We start from the raw sequence: 16130 nt of genomic DNA, 5'->3' as shown, positions 1-16130 counted from the left end.
TCCGACGTGACTTGATGTTTGAGTGTTACATGTTCGACCGTAAACCGTAAGAAAGAGTTACGCAGATGTAAACACGGACTTTACGTAATGAGGTCTGATTATGCGCACTAACTTTGGCCGTAAATCAAACTGGACATAACGTAAACATTCCGGGGCGTGACGCTACAGTTCCACATGGAGCCGCAGCCCGGAGCCCTGCAGTCCGGAGCCCTGCAGTCCGGAGCCCTGCAGTCTGGAGGAGACAGTGTTTGAGATGGTTTCACGTTCATAACTGTCAAAAAGAGAATGAAGTGCGTGCGGTTCATGTGGCACTGGCCCCTGAGCGCGGTGTGGCCCCTGAGCGCCCCTGAGCGCGGTGTGGCCCCTGAGCGCCCCTGAGCGCGGTGGCAGTGGCCCCTGAGCGCGGTGGCACTGGCCCCTGAGCGCGGTGTGGCCCCTGAGCGCGGTGGCACTGGCCCCTGAGCGCGGTGTGGCCCCTGAGCGCGGTGGCACTGGCCCCTGAGCGCGGTGTGGCCCCTGAGCGCGGTGGCACTGGCCACTGAGCGCGGTGTGGCCCCTGAGCGCGGTGGCACTGGCCCCTGAGCGCGGTGTGGCCCCTGAGCGCGGTGCAGAGGTGCAGACATCAGGCAGACACACGGGTTTAACAGTGACAGTGGTTTACACTGGTCCAGACTTCGACACTTGAACCAAAACGATGCAAATTCATCATTTTCCGACTGAGTGTTTTAGAAAACCAACCTTTTTTCAAACTTGAGAATGACTCTCGGAGTCGAAACGTAATGTTTTAAAAAAAAAAAAAAGTCCAGATGAAACAACTGAATAACTGAACAAAACAATTTAACGTTAATATCATGTACAATTATGACTCCATGTGTTTGCAGGCAAGATCCTGGTCTGGTTTGGAGGGTGGAAGTGCTTCAGTGCCACAGCTGCTGACACAGAATGTCCTATTGGTGTGTTAAAGGGGCTCCGGAGCCCGGGCCCCCCGGAGCCAAGATGCAGCAGGACAGTACGTAACGTCACAGTCACTTACACTGTGCACACTGTGTTAGATCCTTTGTACCTTCATTTCCTGACGATAGGGCCCGCTCCAGGACTGCTTCTGTTTCTGGTGCATTTATCGGCCCCAAGGCAAAAACAAAAGTTGATTCGGGGCTAATTTAAAAGTTTAAAGATTAAGAGAGAGAGAGAGAGAGACAGAAGTATGAGAGTCAGGAGCTTGTGTTATAGACTGTATAGTACTGTTCACATTTAGTGGGTGTACTGCAGGTCCAGGGGAGGACACGGGGCCCCACGCGACCTCAGACCCGGACCACGGACCGACGCCGGGCCCCTCCGTCACGTTAGAGACGATCCGCTCGACGTACGAGTCCGGGGAGCTGGCGGGGGCCCGGGAGCTGATCCAGCGGGCGTGTTGTCAGGAGTGCAGCGCGGGACAGCTCCGCGTCCACGGGGTGAGTGCACTTTTATTTACTATTGTGTCACAGATGTTTAATCTACAGCACACAAAAGGTCAAGCAGCGCCGCAGAACATACAAGGCACAACTCGACACCGATGTCCACAGTGAGAAGAAAAGAACATGACATAAAAGCTTTTTTTATCACCTACCATAGTTTCCGGACTACAAGTTGCACCTTTTTTCATAATTTTGTTCAGGGTGCGACTTATACTTATATTTACACTTATATACTTATACTTACAATACTCTGGAGCAATTTATATGTGATATTATTTGTTATTTTCACACTTGCGACCGCATTTCATACTCCATTGCGACTTAAATATGTGTTTTTCTGCATTTTTTGGCTGGTGCGACTTACAGTCTGGAAAATACGGTAATCTTCTGTTTAGTTCTGATATGAATCCATTCCAACTCTTCAGAAAAGGGCCACATTTGTTCAGTTTATTCTAATTTCCCCCCTCAAACATGTGTCTAGTTTTGATACACATTTTAGTATTTGGGTATTGACAGTTTTATTGTGGAATGAAGCGTTTGGTTAAGTTGTAACTCACATTCTGGGCGTCTTAATGGCCTTTGTGTTGTATGCATTACATCATAAAATTACAAATCTTTTCCAGTTGTGAAGTGATTTCCATAACTGTCTTCCTTTATTGTACACAATTGCAGCGTGGGTAACACCGGGGCTCGGTACGTCGCTGATTCACCCTAAAATGTCCTCTGTTCTTCCTGTTTTGGCTCTAAACGTGGCTATATGGGGTCCTCTGAGAATTACCTTCCACAATGCACCAGTGCCCCGCCCTCTCACTTCACAGGGCGCTCGGGTTACAGACAGGAACAGAGACGCTCTCACTAAAGCGACTCTCTCTGGCTGAGCTCGTGTTGAAAAGGGTCGATGTTTTTATTGTGTAGTAAATGGATAAATGACCACACAAAGAAATCCCAGTGTAAACAGGATATAAAGTATAACATTTCTGCACTTCCACATTCACTTCAACTTCAACCAAGACACTTTAAAGCACATTTGAACACTTTCCCCATGAGATAATCCCAAAAATATATAACAATAAAGGATTATCTTATCTTATCTTATTATTGCCCACGCCTTATTAACTATAATTATTTCATTAAATCTTCTGTCAAAATATTCAAAACTTTAACTAATTTGCTTGTCAAAACCAACTTAAAGGAGACGTATTATGCCTTTTTCAGGGACTTAGTGCTGTAACTATAACATAAGCAGATCAGCATTTTACAGTTTGTTCATTATAAACAGTAGAACTGATCTAAAATAGCTTTGTAATAGAAACAGGTTTGTTGACTTCCTGTTCAAAACTGCAGCTCAGATAAGCCCCGCCTCCTCATGGGGGGACGTTTTACTATAAAAAACAAAACAAAAACAAAAAGCAGATTGTCACGTGCGTGTGTTGTTGTCTCTTTAAAAGTGGCTTGGTGACATTTTAGAACCCGACATGTGTCACTCAGAGTCACAATGAAGTACACGGATATGGGTGGGGATAGGGGCTGGGTGGAAACGAGCATTCTCGGAGCACTCGAGCCTCAGTTACAGGACACTACAGGAATCTATCAGAATACAACGTCGAGTGAACTAATGATGAGGAAACGCTTTTGTTTTTTAAGATTTTTGTCCCGTAGGCTTTATTCGACTGGAAAGACGGCATGAAATGGGGGGTAGAGAGGGGGGAGGACATGCAGTAAACTGCCAGACCACCGGGCAGCACGAGGAAGCACTGTTGTAACAAGTTTGAAAGTGCGTTGAAGTTGATTTAGCAGAATGTGTCCCTTTTGTACATCTCCTGTTCGTCTGGAGCTGATTTTAAACATATGTTGTCATGGTTACTTGAGAATCAAACCTGTGACCAAAGTTAAAATGCTGCTGCCTCATGAGTCTTCGTCTAGTGTCATGTTTGTCCTGTGTTATTGTTGTGCATAATTCTGTACATGTTGCATGCATGCGCACTTCCGCCTGAGTTCTCAAATCGCCGAAAAATCGTCCATAACGCCTTTAAATTTAAATTAAAAATTACAATTGCAATTAAAATAAATAAATACAAATATAATAAAAAATAATAAAAAACAATACAACACAATACTACAATACACTACAATACAATACTGTTTGTATGTGACGTACAGGCGGATCTGTTGTGTCTGGCGGTGCTGCACGAGGACTATGAAAGTGTCCGGTACCTGCTGAAGGAGGCCCAGGTCTCCGTCCCCCAGGAGCCCACAGACGAGCACCCTGCTCTGGTGGCAGCGCACCACGGGAACATGGGGCTGGTCCGGCTGCTGCTCGACTCTCTGCCCCAAAGTAAGAGGTTCTTCTATTGCCCCGTCGCTTTTTACTGCTTCAACGGCAATCACTGGAAATGAAATGAGAAAAGACGCCAAAAGTCTGTGAACATTGTCCATCCATCCATCCATCCATTTTCTACCGCTTGTTCCCTTTCGGGGTCACGGGTGACTGGAGCCTATCCCAGTGACTTCGGGCCTTAGGCGGGGTACACCCTGGACAGTGGCCAACTTGTCGCAGGGCCAACACAGAGACATAGACATTACAGACACTTCACTCTCACATTCATTCACTAGGGCCAATTTAGAGTTACCAATTTTGCCTCATACATGCATGTCTTTGGATGGTGGGAGGAAGCCGGAGAACCCGGAGAGAACCCACGGTAACACGGGGAGAACATGCAGACTCCACCCAGAGAGATCATGTGATGTTGGTCTGGTCCGGGAATCGAACCCATGATCTCCTTCTTGGGAGGCAAGAGCGCTAACCGCCTTTGCCACCGTGCAAAGGCGGTTAAATCAACATTGTTGATTTAAAAAAATAAACTCAAACCATGTGTGATACATTTTTATTTATTGTGACTTTTACACATTTGAAAGGGAAAAATTACCCTTTTCCTAAAGAATGTTAATGGACATGAACCGTACAAGCAGAAGTGAGACTTGACTTGATAAAACACACTAAGACTTGGGACTTGACTTGGGACTTGACTTGGGACTTGACTTGGGACTAGACTTGGGACTAGACATGGGACTAGACATGGGACTAGACATGGGACTAGACATGGGACTAGACATGGGACTAGACATGGGACTTGACTTGGGACTTGACTTGGGACTAGACTTGGGACTTGGGACTTGACTTGGGACTTGACTTGGGACTTGACTTGGGACTAGACTTGGGACTAGACTTGGGACTAGACTTGGGACTAGACTTGGGACTAGACATGGGACTAGACTTGGGACTTGAATCGGGACTAGACATGGGACTAGACATGGGACTTGACTTGGGACTTGACTTGGGACTTGACTTGGGACTTGACTTGGGACTAGACTTGGGACTAGACTTGGGACTAGACTTGGGACTAGACTTGGGACTAGACTTGGGACTAGACTTGGGACTAGACATGGGACTAGACATGGGACTAGACATGGGACTAGACTTGGGACTAGACTTGGGACTAGACTTGGATCTTGACTTGGGACTTGACTTGGGACTTGATGCCAAAGACTTAGACAAGGAAGACCAGGTCCCACTTCTTATAAATCTGTATTTTGCCTTTGGAACCTTTTCTTCCATCTTTGGCAATATTTAATCAATGCATAAATGAATGATGATATTTATGTCTACAAGAGGTGAATGTATTTTATGATCCTGATGCCGATATTTTCAGGTCATGTTGCGATGAAGGAGCAGCTGCTGCGCCCCTTGCTGACCACAGCCTGTCAAAGAGGACACTTGGACCTGGTGAAGACGCTCGTGGAACTGTACAATGTGGAAGTGAACGACAGTTACATCTACAGCCAAGAGTTCATCCAGATCACAGAGCTGCCCCTGTACGCTGCTGCCACGGCCGGTGTGTACATGTCTATTACACCTACCACCTAACCCCGCCCACACCCCTGTACGCTGCTGCAACGGCCGGTGTGTACATGTCTATTACACCTACCACCTAACCCCGCCCACACCCCTGTACGCTGCTGCCACGGCCGGTGTGTACATGTCTATTACACCTACCACCTAACCCCGCCCACACCCCTGTACGCTGCTGCCACGGCCGGTGTGTACATGTCTATTACACCTACCACCTAACCCCGCCCACATCCTTGTGAAAAAAATAAAATAAAAAAACGTCATAAGGCGCTGGTACAGCTAGCAGCCCTGTGTAAACGCTCTCTCTTTTTTCTCACACTTATTGTGCTTTATCTCCTATATTTTGTAAAATTAGTTAGTATATTTTTTCTATTTTACTGTACGATAGGGATACGCGCTGGAATCGTTTTTAATTCAACTGTTTCTGACTTTTTCGACTGGATTTGAGCGTTTTTGTGTTGTTGTGATGTGAGCTAGCTCCGAGCGAGCCCACCAATTTTCATCTGCTGCGGGCGGACAGAACGAGAGAATCCCGGAAGAAAAGAGGTGGAGGTCTGGCGGTGTATGTGAACACGAGCTGGTCCAAACCCGAACACTGCACAGTGAAGGAGCAGCTATGTAACAGGGATATTGAACTATTGGCTATTGGCATGAGGCCATCTTATCTGCCCCGGGAGTTCTCACATGTGATTCTGATCGCAGTCTATGTGGCCCCGTCTGCCAATGCTGAAAATGCTTGTGAAGCACTGCTCTCCTGCACTTGTAGGCTGCAAACACGGCACCCACAGGCTCTCTTCCTCGTCTCTGGTGACTTTAACCACGCTTCTCCCAACATACACCCAGTATGTTACCTGCCCCACCAGGAACAATAGAACATTGGACTTGGTTTTTGCCAACACCAAGGAGGATTATTCCTCTTCCCCCCTCCCTCCCCTGGGCAGCTCGGACCACAACCTTGTACATCTGAGGCCTGTGTGTGAACCCATCGTGCGCAGGCAGCCTGTGGTGTCCCATGAGGTGAGGATGTGGTCTGCTGAGAGCGAGGAGGCTCTGAGGGACTGCTTCAGCACCACTGTCTGGACTGAGCTTTATGACCCACATGGGGAGGATATCAACACCATCACAGAGTGCATCACGGACTACATCAATTTCTGTTTTGAGAACATTGTTCCCTCCCGGACGGTGCGGTGTTTTCCAAACAACAAGCCATGGATTAACCGTGAACTGAAGGCTCTGCTGAAGGAGAAGAAGAGAGCCTTCAGGTCAGGGAACAAGGAGGAGCTGAGGACTGTGCAGAAGGAGCTGAGGAGGAAGATCAGGCAGGCTGAGGCCGGCTACAAGAGGAGGATGGAGGAGCAGCTGCAGCAGAAGAACATTCAGGGAGTGTGGAGGAGCCTGAAAACCATCTCGGGCTTCAAAATCCCCCCTGCCCAGACAGAGGGGGATCTACAGTGGGTGAATGATTTAAATGCTCACTTCTTGAGGTTTGATCGGTCACCCGCCCCTCCCCCTGCACAGCTGCATGCTCCTTCTTCCACAGCTGGACAATGCCCTGCATCTGTTCCTCTTCGCTTATCTGCCCCGGACCATCAGCTCCCCACTTCGCCTGGACTCACCCATCCCCCCAGCACACGGTCCCCCTGCCAACCACTGACTGTCACAGCAGCACAGGTGAGGAGTGAGCTGAAGAGGATTAAAGTGAGGAAGGCAGCAGGACCTGACGGCATCAGCCCCAGGCTCCTTAAGTCCTGCGCAGATGAACTGTGTGGAGTTATGGAGCATGTCTTCAACATGAGCCTGAAGCTGAGGGTGGTACCACAGGTCTGGAAGACCTCCTGTCTGGTACCTGTGCCTAAGACACCGCGCCCCAAAGACCTCAACAGCTTCAGGCCAGTGGATCTCACGTCCCACCTGATGAGGACACTGGAGCGGCTAGTCCTGGACCACCTCCGCTCCACCGTGAGCTCAGCCATGGACCCGCTGCAGTTTGCATATCGGTCTGGCATCGGAGTGGAGGACACCGTCATCTCCCTGCTGCACTACTCTCTCTCTCACCTGGAAAAGCCTGGCAGCTCTGTGAGGATTCTGTTCTTCGATCTTTCCAGCGCCTTCAACACCATCCAGCCGCTGCTCCTGAGGGACAAGCTGGAGACGGCTGGTGTGGAGTATGACCTCGCAGAGTGGATCCTGGACTACCTCACAGACCGACCCCAGTTTGTGAGAGCCCGGAACTGTGTGTCTGACACAGTGTGACCTGCAGTGTGGGGGCGCCCCAGGGCACTGTCCTCGCGCCCTTTCTCTTCACCCTTTACACTGCAGACTTCAGACATGACACGGACAGCTGTGTCCTGCAGAAGTTCTGACGACTCTGCATCATCGGACTCATCACGGACGACGATGACGCGGAGTACAGAGGACTGGCGCAGGACTTTGTGGACTGGTGTCAGCGGAACCACCTCCTCATCAACGCGGGGAAGACCAAGGAGATGGTGGTAGATTTCCGCAACCACAAACTGGACTGGACTCATAACACAGACGCACTGTACAGGAAGAGCCAGAGTCGGCTCTACCTCCTGAGGAGACTCAGGTCTTTTGGAGTGACAGGGCCACTCCTGAAGACCTTCTACGACTCTGTGGTGGCATCAGCCCTCCTGTACGGTGTGGCCTGCTGGAGCAGCAGCATCACAGAGAGGGAGAGGAAGAGGCTGGACAGAGTCATCAAGAAGTCCAGCTCCGTCCTGGGCTGTGCTCTGGACTCGGTGCAGGAGGTGGGGGACAGAAGGGTCCTGGCTAGATTCACATCTATGCTGGACCATGAGTGTCGCCCCCTGCAGGACACTCTGTCCGCTCTGGAGAGCAGCTTCAGTGAGAGACTGATCCACCCTCGCTGTGTGAAGGAAAGGTTCCGCAGGTTTTTCCTTCCTGCTGCTGTCAGACTTTATAACAAAAACTGTTATTACTGAACACTCGCAATACTGACCTAACCATGTACAATTCTGTCATATGTGCAATTGTTGTTGGAATTCATGTGCAATTCATGTTCAATTATTGTGAAATTCATGTGCAATCTATGTGCTGTCGTGACACATATTCATGTGCAATTACTGTCGGGATCACATGCAGTGGTATTTATGTATTTATTTATTTATTTGTCTATGGGAGTTTTTATTTATTTATAGGAGATCTTCTACTGAAAGTGTTTTTCAGACTTCCTATAAGTGATCTGTTCTTCTGTATCTACCTCTGTATCTACCTCTGTATCTACCTGCGTTGCACCAATGAAATTTCCCCATGTGGGACAATAAAGGAATATCTCATCTTATCTTATCTTATAAGGCCGTGATAACTGGTAAGTGCTGATGTCATAACATGACTCAGGTCCAATGGAATTTACACAAACCTGTTTTCTAATTGATTCCCGCATGTTTGGGGAAACCCCGTCTTTTCCTGCAACTGAGCTTTGAGTGCTCAAAAAATTCCTGTTTACGCCTACCACCTAACCCCGCCCACATCCCTGTATGTAAAAATGACGACACATGTGTGTGTCGTCATCTAAATGACAATCCACAGCTTGTTCAAATGAAATTACACTACAAAGAGGCGGAGCTTATCAGATCTACCATTTTGAACAGGAAGTCAATGGACCAATTTTTAATACTAAGACATTTTAGATCGATATCGCGGTTTACGATAAACACAATGAAAAGTGATGACCTACATATGTCATCGTTCAATTCCAAGTACGTGAACCATCATGATACGTCTCCTTTAATTCAGCAGTTCAGACAAAGTGTATATTTGTGCTCTTGGTGTCGTCGCAGGAAACATGGAGATCGCACGCTTCTTACTGCAGAACAGAGCGGGCCTCTCGTCGTACGTCCTGATCGACCACCCAAGCTTCTGTGGACAGCTCCTGCGACAGAGGGTCTCAGGGAGCACCCATGTGGACGGGAATCAGGTTGGTAATAGCTGTTTGTATTGTATTGGCTCCAGTTGAAGTCTCTCACGTTCGCGTTTTCCACAAATAAAAAACCCTCACAATCAGCTCTTCAGTGAAATGTTGCTCTGAAAAGGCAGGACGGGAAGCTGTGATGACGCCACTGCACCTGTTTCTATTATTAAGTTGTATCAATTTGAACTAAAATAGTAAAAGTGATAATATTCAAAGTTTGAGAGCTTGTTAGTGATTAATCTGCCATGTGGCAACAAATGACCACAAGATCTATGATTGTGTTTAAAATCTGTCTCTGCCTTTACACTCTATGGGAAAAATATGGGAAATTAACTAAGTGGGCGGGACCATAGAGCTCCATTGCCATTTACGATGAGCAAGATGTATATTTGATCCGTATGTTTGAATAAATAACCCCCAAATGTGTGCTGCAGGATGTGTGTGTGAGCTGGGGCGGACTGCAGCTGCCGTGGCTCGAACTCACCTGGTTTATGGACCTGTCGTCGCGGATCACTCACCTCGAGCTGTCGTCCAATCAGCTTACGAGCCTGCCTTCAGTAGTGCCCTGGGGCCTGGTGCACCTGCAGAGCCTCGACCTCCAGGATAACCTCTTGAATGAGTTACCGCACGTGCTCACTTCGCATGAGGTTCTTTGCACTAGGTACAGACCCAACTTCAAGGATGAATTCCTCTGTATTTCTTTTACCTGATCGTGAGAGTCAAACGAGAGTCAATAATCCATCAGAAATGTGTTAAAACATGTCTTAGTGCAGGTTTGATTATCAGACGAAAGTGAAATTTCTGTCTTTTTCTTTAAACTATATATATTTACCCACCTTCACCTCCAACATAGACAGACCAGGTCGCAACCAGGACTAGAGCTGAACTGAGCCTGCAGCACCATGTGACTGAATCAGGGCTGTGGCTAAACTGAGATAAAACTAGGAGTGAATTGGCACTAAGTCATCCATCATTGTATTTGTGATATTTCCTAATTAATGGCATGCAGTAGTTGAAAACGATGTAAATACATTTGATCTCCACGTTTGTTAATGAACACAAATGAATGTGTGAACTGTTGTGTTGCAGTTTGCGGGAGGTGAATGTCTCTCAGAACCAGCTGAGCTCTCTTCCCTGTGGCCTGCTCCACCTCAGACACCTGCAGAGGCTGTGGGCTTCCAAGAACCTGCTCTCTGCTCTCTTCCAGCTGCACAACGGTACCTCCTTCTCACAGGATTTACTTCATGACTCGTCCCAAACACATATGGAAGTCTTCTGGACACTGAGGGCCAATTACGATTGTGACGCTACACACAACACACAAAATGCAGAGACAGAGGGAGCTGAGAGGAGGATAGACAGAGGCTGAGAGGAGGATAGACAGAGGCTGAGAGGAGGATAGACAGAGGCTGAGAGGAGGATAGACAGAGGCTGAGAGGAGGATAGACAGAGGCTGAGAGGAGGATAGACAGAGGCTGAGAGAAGGATAGACAGAGGCTGAGAGGAGGATAGACAGAGGCTGAGAGGAGGATAGACAGAGGCTGAGAGGAGGAGAGACAGAGGCTGAGAGGAGGAGAGACAGAGGCTGAGAGGAGGAGAGACAGAGGCTGAGAGGAGGAGAGACAGAGGCTGAGAGAAGGATAGACAGAGGCTGAGAGGAGGATAGACAGAGGCTGAGAGGAGGATAGACAGAGGCTGAGAGGAGGATAGACAGAGGCTGAGAGAAGGATAGACAGAGGAGGCTGAGAGGAGGATAGACAGAGGAAGCTGAGAGGAGGAGAGACAGAGGCTGAGAGGAGGAGAGACAGAGGCTGAGAGGAGGAGAGACAGAGGCTGAGAGAAGGATAGACAGAGGCTGAGAGAAGGATAGACAGAGGCTGAGAGGAGGATAGACAGAGGCTGAGAGAAGGATAGACAGAGGAGGCTGAGAGGAGGATAGACAGAGGAGGCTGAGAGGAGGAGAGACAGAGGCAGAGAGGAGGAGAGACAGAGGCTGAGAGGAGGAGAGACAGAGGCTGAGAGAAGGATAGACAGAGGCTGAGAGGAGGATAGACAGAGGCTGAGAGGAGGATAGACAGAGGCTGAGAGAAGGATAGACAGAGGAGGCTGAGAGGAGGATAGACAGAGGAGGCTGAGAGGAGGATAGACAGAGGAGGCTGAGAGGAGGATAGACAGAGGGAGCTGAGAGGAGAGACAGAGGGAGCTGAGAGGAGGAGAGACAGGGAGCTGAGAGGAGGAGAGATAGAGGGAGCTGAGAGGAGGAGAGACAGAGGGAGCTGAAAGGAGGAGAGACAGAGGCTGAGAGGAGGAGAGACAGAGGCTGAGAGGAGGAGAGACAGAGGCTGAGAGGAGGAGAGACAGAGGCTGAGAGGAGGAGAGACAGAGGGAGATGAGAGGAGGAGAGACAGAGGGAGCTAAGAGGAGGAGAGACAGAGGGAGCTGAGAGGAGGAGAGACAGAGGGAGCTGAGAGAAGGAGAGACAGAGGGAGCTGAGAGGAGGTGAGACAGGGAGATGTGAGGAGGAGAGACAGAGGGAGCTGAGAGGAGGAGAGACAGAGGGAGCTGAGAGGAGGGGAGACAGAGGGAGCTGAGAGGAGGAGAGACAGGGAGCTGAGAGGAGGAGAGATAGAGGGAGCTGAGAGGAGGAGAGACAGAGGGAGCTGAAAGGAGGAGAGACAGAGGCTGAGAGGAGGAGAGACAGAGGCTGAGAGGAGGAGAGACAGAGGCTGAGAGGAGGAGAGACAGAGGCTGAGAGGAGGAGAGACAGAGGGAGATGAGAGGAGGAGAGACAGAGGGAGATGAGAGGAGGAGAGACAGAGGGAGCTAAGAGGAGGAGAGACAGAGGGAGCTGAGAGGAGGAGAGACAGAGGGAGCTGAGAGGAGGAGAGACAGAGGGAGCTGAGAGGAGGTGAGACAGGGAGATGAGAGGAGGAGAGACAGAGGCTGAGAGAAGGATAGACAGAGGCTGAGAGGAGGATAGACAGAGGCTGAGAGGAGGATAGACAGAGGCTGAGAGAAGGATAGACAGAGGCTGAGAGGAGGATAGACAGAGGAGGCTGAGAGGAGGAGAGACAGAGGCTGAGAGGAGGAGAGACAGAGGCTGAGAGGAGGAGAGACAGAGGCTGAGAGAAGGATAGACAGAGGCTGAGAGGAGGATAGACAGAGGCTGAGAGAAGGATAGACAGAGGAGGCTGAGAGGAGGATAGACAGAGGAGGCTGAGAGGAGGAGAGACAGAGGCTGAGAGGAGGAGAGACAGAGGCTGAGAGGAGGAGAGACAGAGGCTGAGAGAAGGATAGACAGAGGCTGAGAGGAGGATAGACAGAGGCTGAGAGGAGGATAGACAGAGGCTGAGAGAAGGATAGACAGAGGCTGAGAGGAGGATAGACAGAGGAGGCTGAGAGGAGGATAGACAGAGGAGGCTGAGAGGAGGATAGACAGAGGGAGCTGAGAGGAGAGACAGAGGGAGCTGAGAGGAGGAGAGACAGAGGGAGCTGAGAGGAGGAGAGACAGGGAGCTGAGAGGAGGAGAGATAGAGGGAGCTGAGAGGAGGAGAGACAGAGGGAGCTGAAAGGAGGAGAGACAGAGGCTGAGAGGAGGAGAGACAGAGGCTGAGAGGAGGAGAGACAGAGGCTGAGAGGAGGAGAGACAGAGGCTGAGAGGAGGAGAGACAGAGGGAGATGAGAGGAGGAGAGACAGAGGGAGCTAAGAGGAGGAGAGACAGAGGGAGCTGAGAGGAGGAGAGACAGAGGGAGCTGAGAGGAGGAGAGACAGAGGGAGCTGAGAGGAGGTGAGACAGGGAGATGAGAGGAGGAGAGACAGAGGGAGCTGAGAGGAGGAGAGACAGAGGGAGCTGAGAGGAGGAGAGACAGAGGGAGCTGAGAGGAGGAGAGACAGGGAGCTGAGAGGAGGAGAGATAGAGGGAGCTGAGAGGAGGAGAGACAGAGGGAGCTGAAAGGAGGAGAGACAGAGGCTGAGAGGAGGAGAGACAGAGGCTGAGAGGAGGAGAGACAGAGGCTGAGAGGAGGAGAGACAGAGGCTGAGAGGAGGAGAGACAGAGGGAGATGAGAGGAGGAGAGACAGAGGGAGATGAGAGGAGGAGAGACAGAGGGAGCTAAGAGGAGGAGAGACAGAGGGAGCTGAGAGGAGGAGAGACAGAGGGAGCTGAGAGGAGGAGAGACAGAGGGAGCTGAGAGGAGGTGAGACAGGGAGATGAGAGGAGGAGAGACAGAGGGAGCTGAGAGGAGGAGAGACAGAGGGAGCTGAGAGGAGGAGAGACAGAGGGAGCTGAGAGGAGGAGAGACAGAGGGAGCTGAGAGGAGGAGAGACAGAGGGAGCTGAGAGGAGGAGAGACAGAGGGAGATGAGAGGAGGAGAGGAGAGACAGAGGGAGCTGAGAGGAGGAGAGGAGAGACAGGGAGCTGAGAGGAGAGACGGGGAACTGAGAGGAGGAGAGACAGAGAGAGGAGGAGAGACAGAGAGAGGAGGAGAGACAGAGAGAGGAAGAGAGAGAGGAGGAGAGACAGAGAGAGGAAGAGAGAGAGGAGGAGAGACAGAGAGAGGAGGAGAGACAGAGAGAGGAGGAGAGACAGAGAGAGGAAGAGAGAGAGGAGGAGAGACAGAGAGAGGAAGAGAGAGAGGAGGAGAGACAGAGGTAGAGGCTGTGGGAGGCTCACTTGCAGAGCTCTGAGGCTCAGTGTTGTGTGTTTGTAGCTTCACCAACCAATAAAAAAGTCAAAATCTTAGAAAGCCTATTTTATTGATATCACTGGTACTAAAAATGCATGTATAGCACTAAAACATTGGTTTACTGTTATTTCAGGTTAATTTAGTCGAACAAAACATTATTATAATTCCCCCCAGTTATAATACCATTATAATATCTCAAGGCTGTGGCTGGATCATTTCTCATCCTCTAGGGGGCGCACCAGAAAAAGTTTGAGAAGCGATGCCTTAGTCTATTCTAATATCTGTCGTGTTGCGTTTTGCACACGGCAAATTCTATAAAATGCTTTATCCGTTTTTCTCAGACATGAACTGGATCGGTCTGAGGCGACTGGAGGAACTGGACGTGTCGGAGAATCACCTGAGCAGTCTTCCTGCAAACATCATGCACTGCCTCAAGTCCCTGAGGGTCCTCAACGCCAGCGGCAACAGTCTGAAGGCACTGCCAGAGCCGTGGGGCTGTCCGCTGGTAAGAAGAGAAAACCCGTCGGCCGACATTCCAGATTCTAGAACGTTCTACATGGACTGGTTTCTGTTTCACAAAGATGAACCCATTTTCTGTTCGTGACTAGTCTCTCGAAGAAGAAAGACAAAAAACGTGCACAAGAGCAGTCATAATTTTACTTTCCCTCCATCTCAATTAACAAGCTTAGTGATGTCATCTGAAACCCAGCAATTCAATAATGTATGTGAACTGTTTTAAGATAAGATAAGATAATATATTCCTATATTGTCCACACGTGGGGAAATTTAATTGTTGCAACGCAGGTAGATACAGAGGAAAAGGACAGATAACTTATAGGAAGTTTAAAAAACACTCTTATTAGAAGAACTCTTATAAACAAAAACTCTTATAAACAAAAACTCCTATAGACAAAAACACTAATTTCCTAATAAGGAATGGAGGGGAAAAATAAAGATAAAATAAAATAAAATAAAAACAGCTAGCGTAAGACAAGATAATACTAATGATAATAATAATAATGGTAAAATAAACAGGGCCAGTCAGTGTGTAGTAGGAACAATATTTCATTTAAGTTGTATTTATCCACCAAAACTAAGCGTCTACCCAAGTAATTACAAGAAGACTCTTGATTCCCATACATCATATCAACATGGCTATAATCATAAGTAGCAGAAACAAAACAAAACAAATCTAAAAGACCATTACAGACCATTGCCTGGACTGTTGTGGCTTTCTTACATATACAAAACATGACCTGTGTGATTCCATTTTGGCAGAAGCAGTGCAGAGCCTCGGGAAACATGCTGGAGAGTCTTCCAGAAGTGGTCTCAGTTCAGTGGAGAAAACACCTGCAGAAGCTGGACTTCTGCAACAACAAACTCACCGAGCTGCCCGCGTACCTGTTTGAACTGGAGGTGACAACAGCTTCTCTTTTCAATTCTTTTTCCCCTCAAGTTACTGCCTAAAACTGAAACAGGAGGGGTTTAAAGGCAAAATGAATGCTATTATCAACACTGCACCATCTCACAAGCTCCTCCCCCGGCGTGTTTCTAAAAGGCAGAAACAGAGCGGGAGTTTGGAAAAGTCTAGTTGTGTAAGGCCTTTCCATTTCAAGTTGAGAAAGTTTCTTCTTCTTGTGTCAGGCCCTGGTGTCTCTGCGCCTGGGCGGGAACCAGCTGACCTCAGTGCCCGCCTCCGAGTGGAAGTGTGCCCTGCTGAGGACACTAGACCTGTCCCACAACCTGCTCGGAAAGTGTGTGAAAACCACAATTCCACATTACGTCCATGAGCTAACATGCTACAGTAACAACACACTAGAGTAACATGACAGTAGCACTACGGTAACATGACAGTAGCACTATGGTAACATGACAGTAGCATGACAGTAGCACTATGGTAACACAACAGTAACAACACTAACACTAGAGTAACATGACAATAGCACTATGGTAACACAACAGTAACATGACAGTAGCACTAGGGTAACACAACAGTAACAACACTAACACTAGAGTAACATGACAATAGCACTATGGTAACACAACAGTAACATGACAGTAGCACTATGGAAACACAACAGTAACATGACAGTAGCACTATGGTAACACAACAGTAACATGACAG

The 16130-nt window shown here is 48.8% G+C and overlaps 1 protein-coding gene across 1 annotated transcript in view; it reads left to right on the top strand.

Annotated features, from left to right (window-relative positions):
• Positions 1–881: 881 nt before the first annotated feature.
• lrrk1 (leucine-rich repeat kinase 1) overlaps positions 882–16130 on the top strand; it is a 134605-nt gene continuing 119356 nt past the window's right edge. The window contains exons 1-10 of the mRNA XM_072465852.1: positions 882–1009; positions 1270–1454; positions 3618–3792; positions 5168–5350; positions 9189–9325; positions 9754–9980; positions 10409–10536; positions 14347–14510; positions 15284–15421; positions 15650–15759. Of these exons, the coding sequence (XP_072321953.1) occupies positions 943–1009; positions 1270–1454; positions 3618–3792; positions 5168–5350; positions 9189–9325; positions 9754–9980; positions 10409–10536; positions 14347–14510; positions 15284–15421; positions 15650–15759 (1514 nt within the window). The 5' untranslated portion in view covers positions 882–942. The remainder of the gene's footprint in view (positions 1010–1269; positions 1455–3617; positions 3793–5167; positions 5351–9188; positions 9326–9753; positions 9981–10408; positions 10537–14346; positions 14511–15283; positions 15422–15649; positions 15760–16130) is intronic.

Source organism: Eucyclogobius newberryi, unplaced genomic scaffold (genome assembly GCF_026437365.1).
Source record: "Eucyclogobius newberryi isolate DKJ021-1_F unplaced genomic scaffold, fEucNew1.0.hap1 SCAF_5, whole genome shotgun sequence".
Lineage (NCBI taxonomy): Eukaryota > Metazoa > Chordata > Actinopteri > Gobiiformes > Gobiidae > Eucyclogobius > Eucyclogobius newberryi.
The sequence above is the reverse complement of the archived record's forward strand: the minus strand, read 5'-3'. Positions and strand labels throughout refer to the sequence as shown.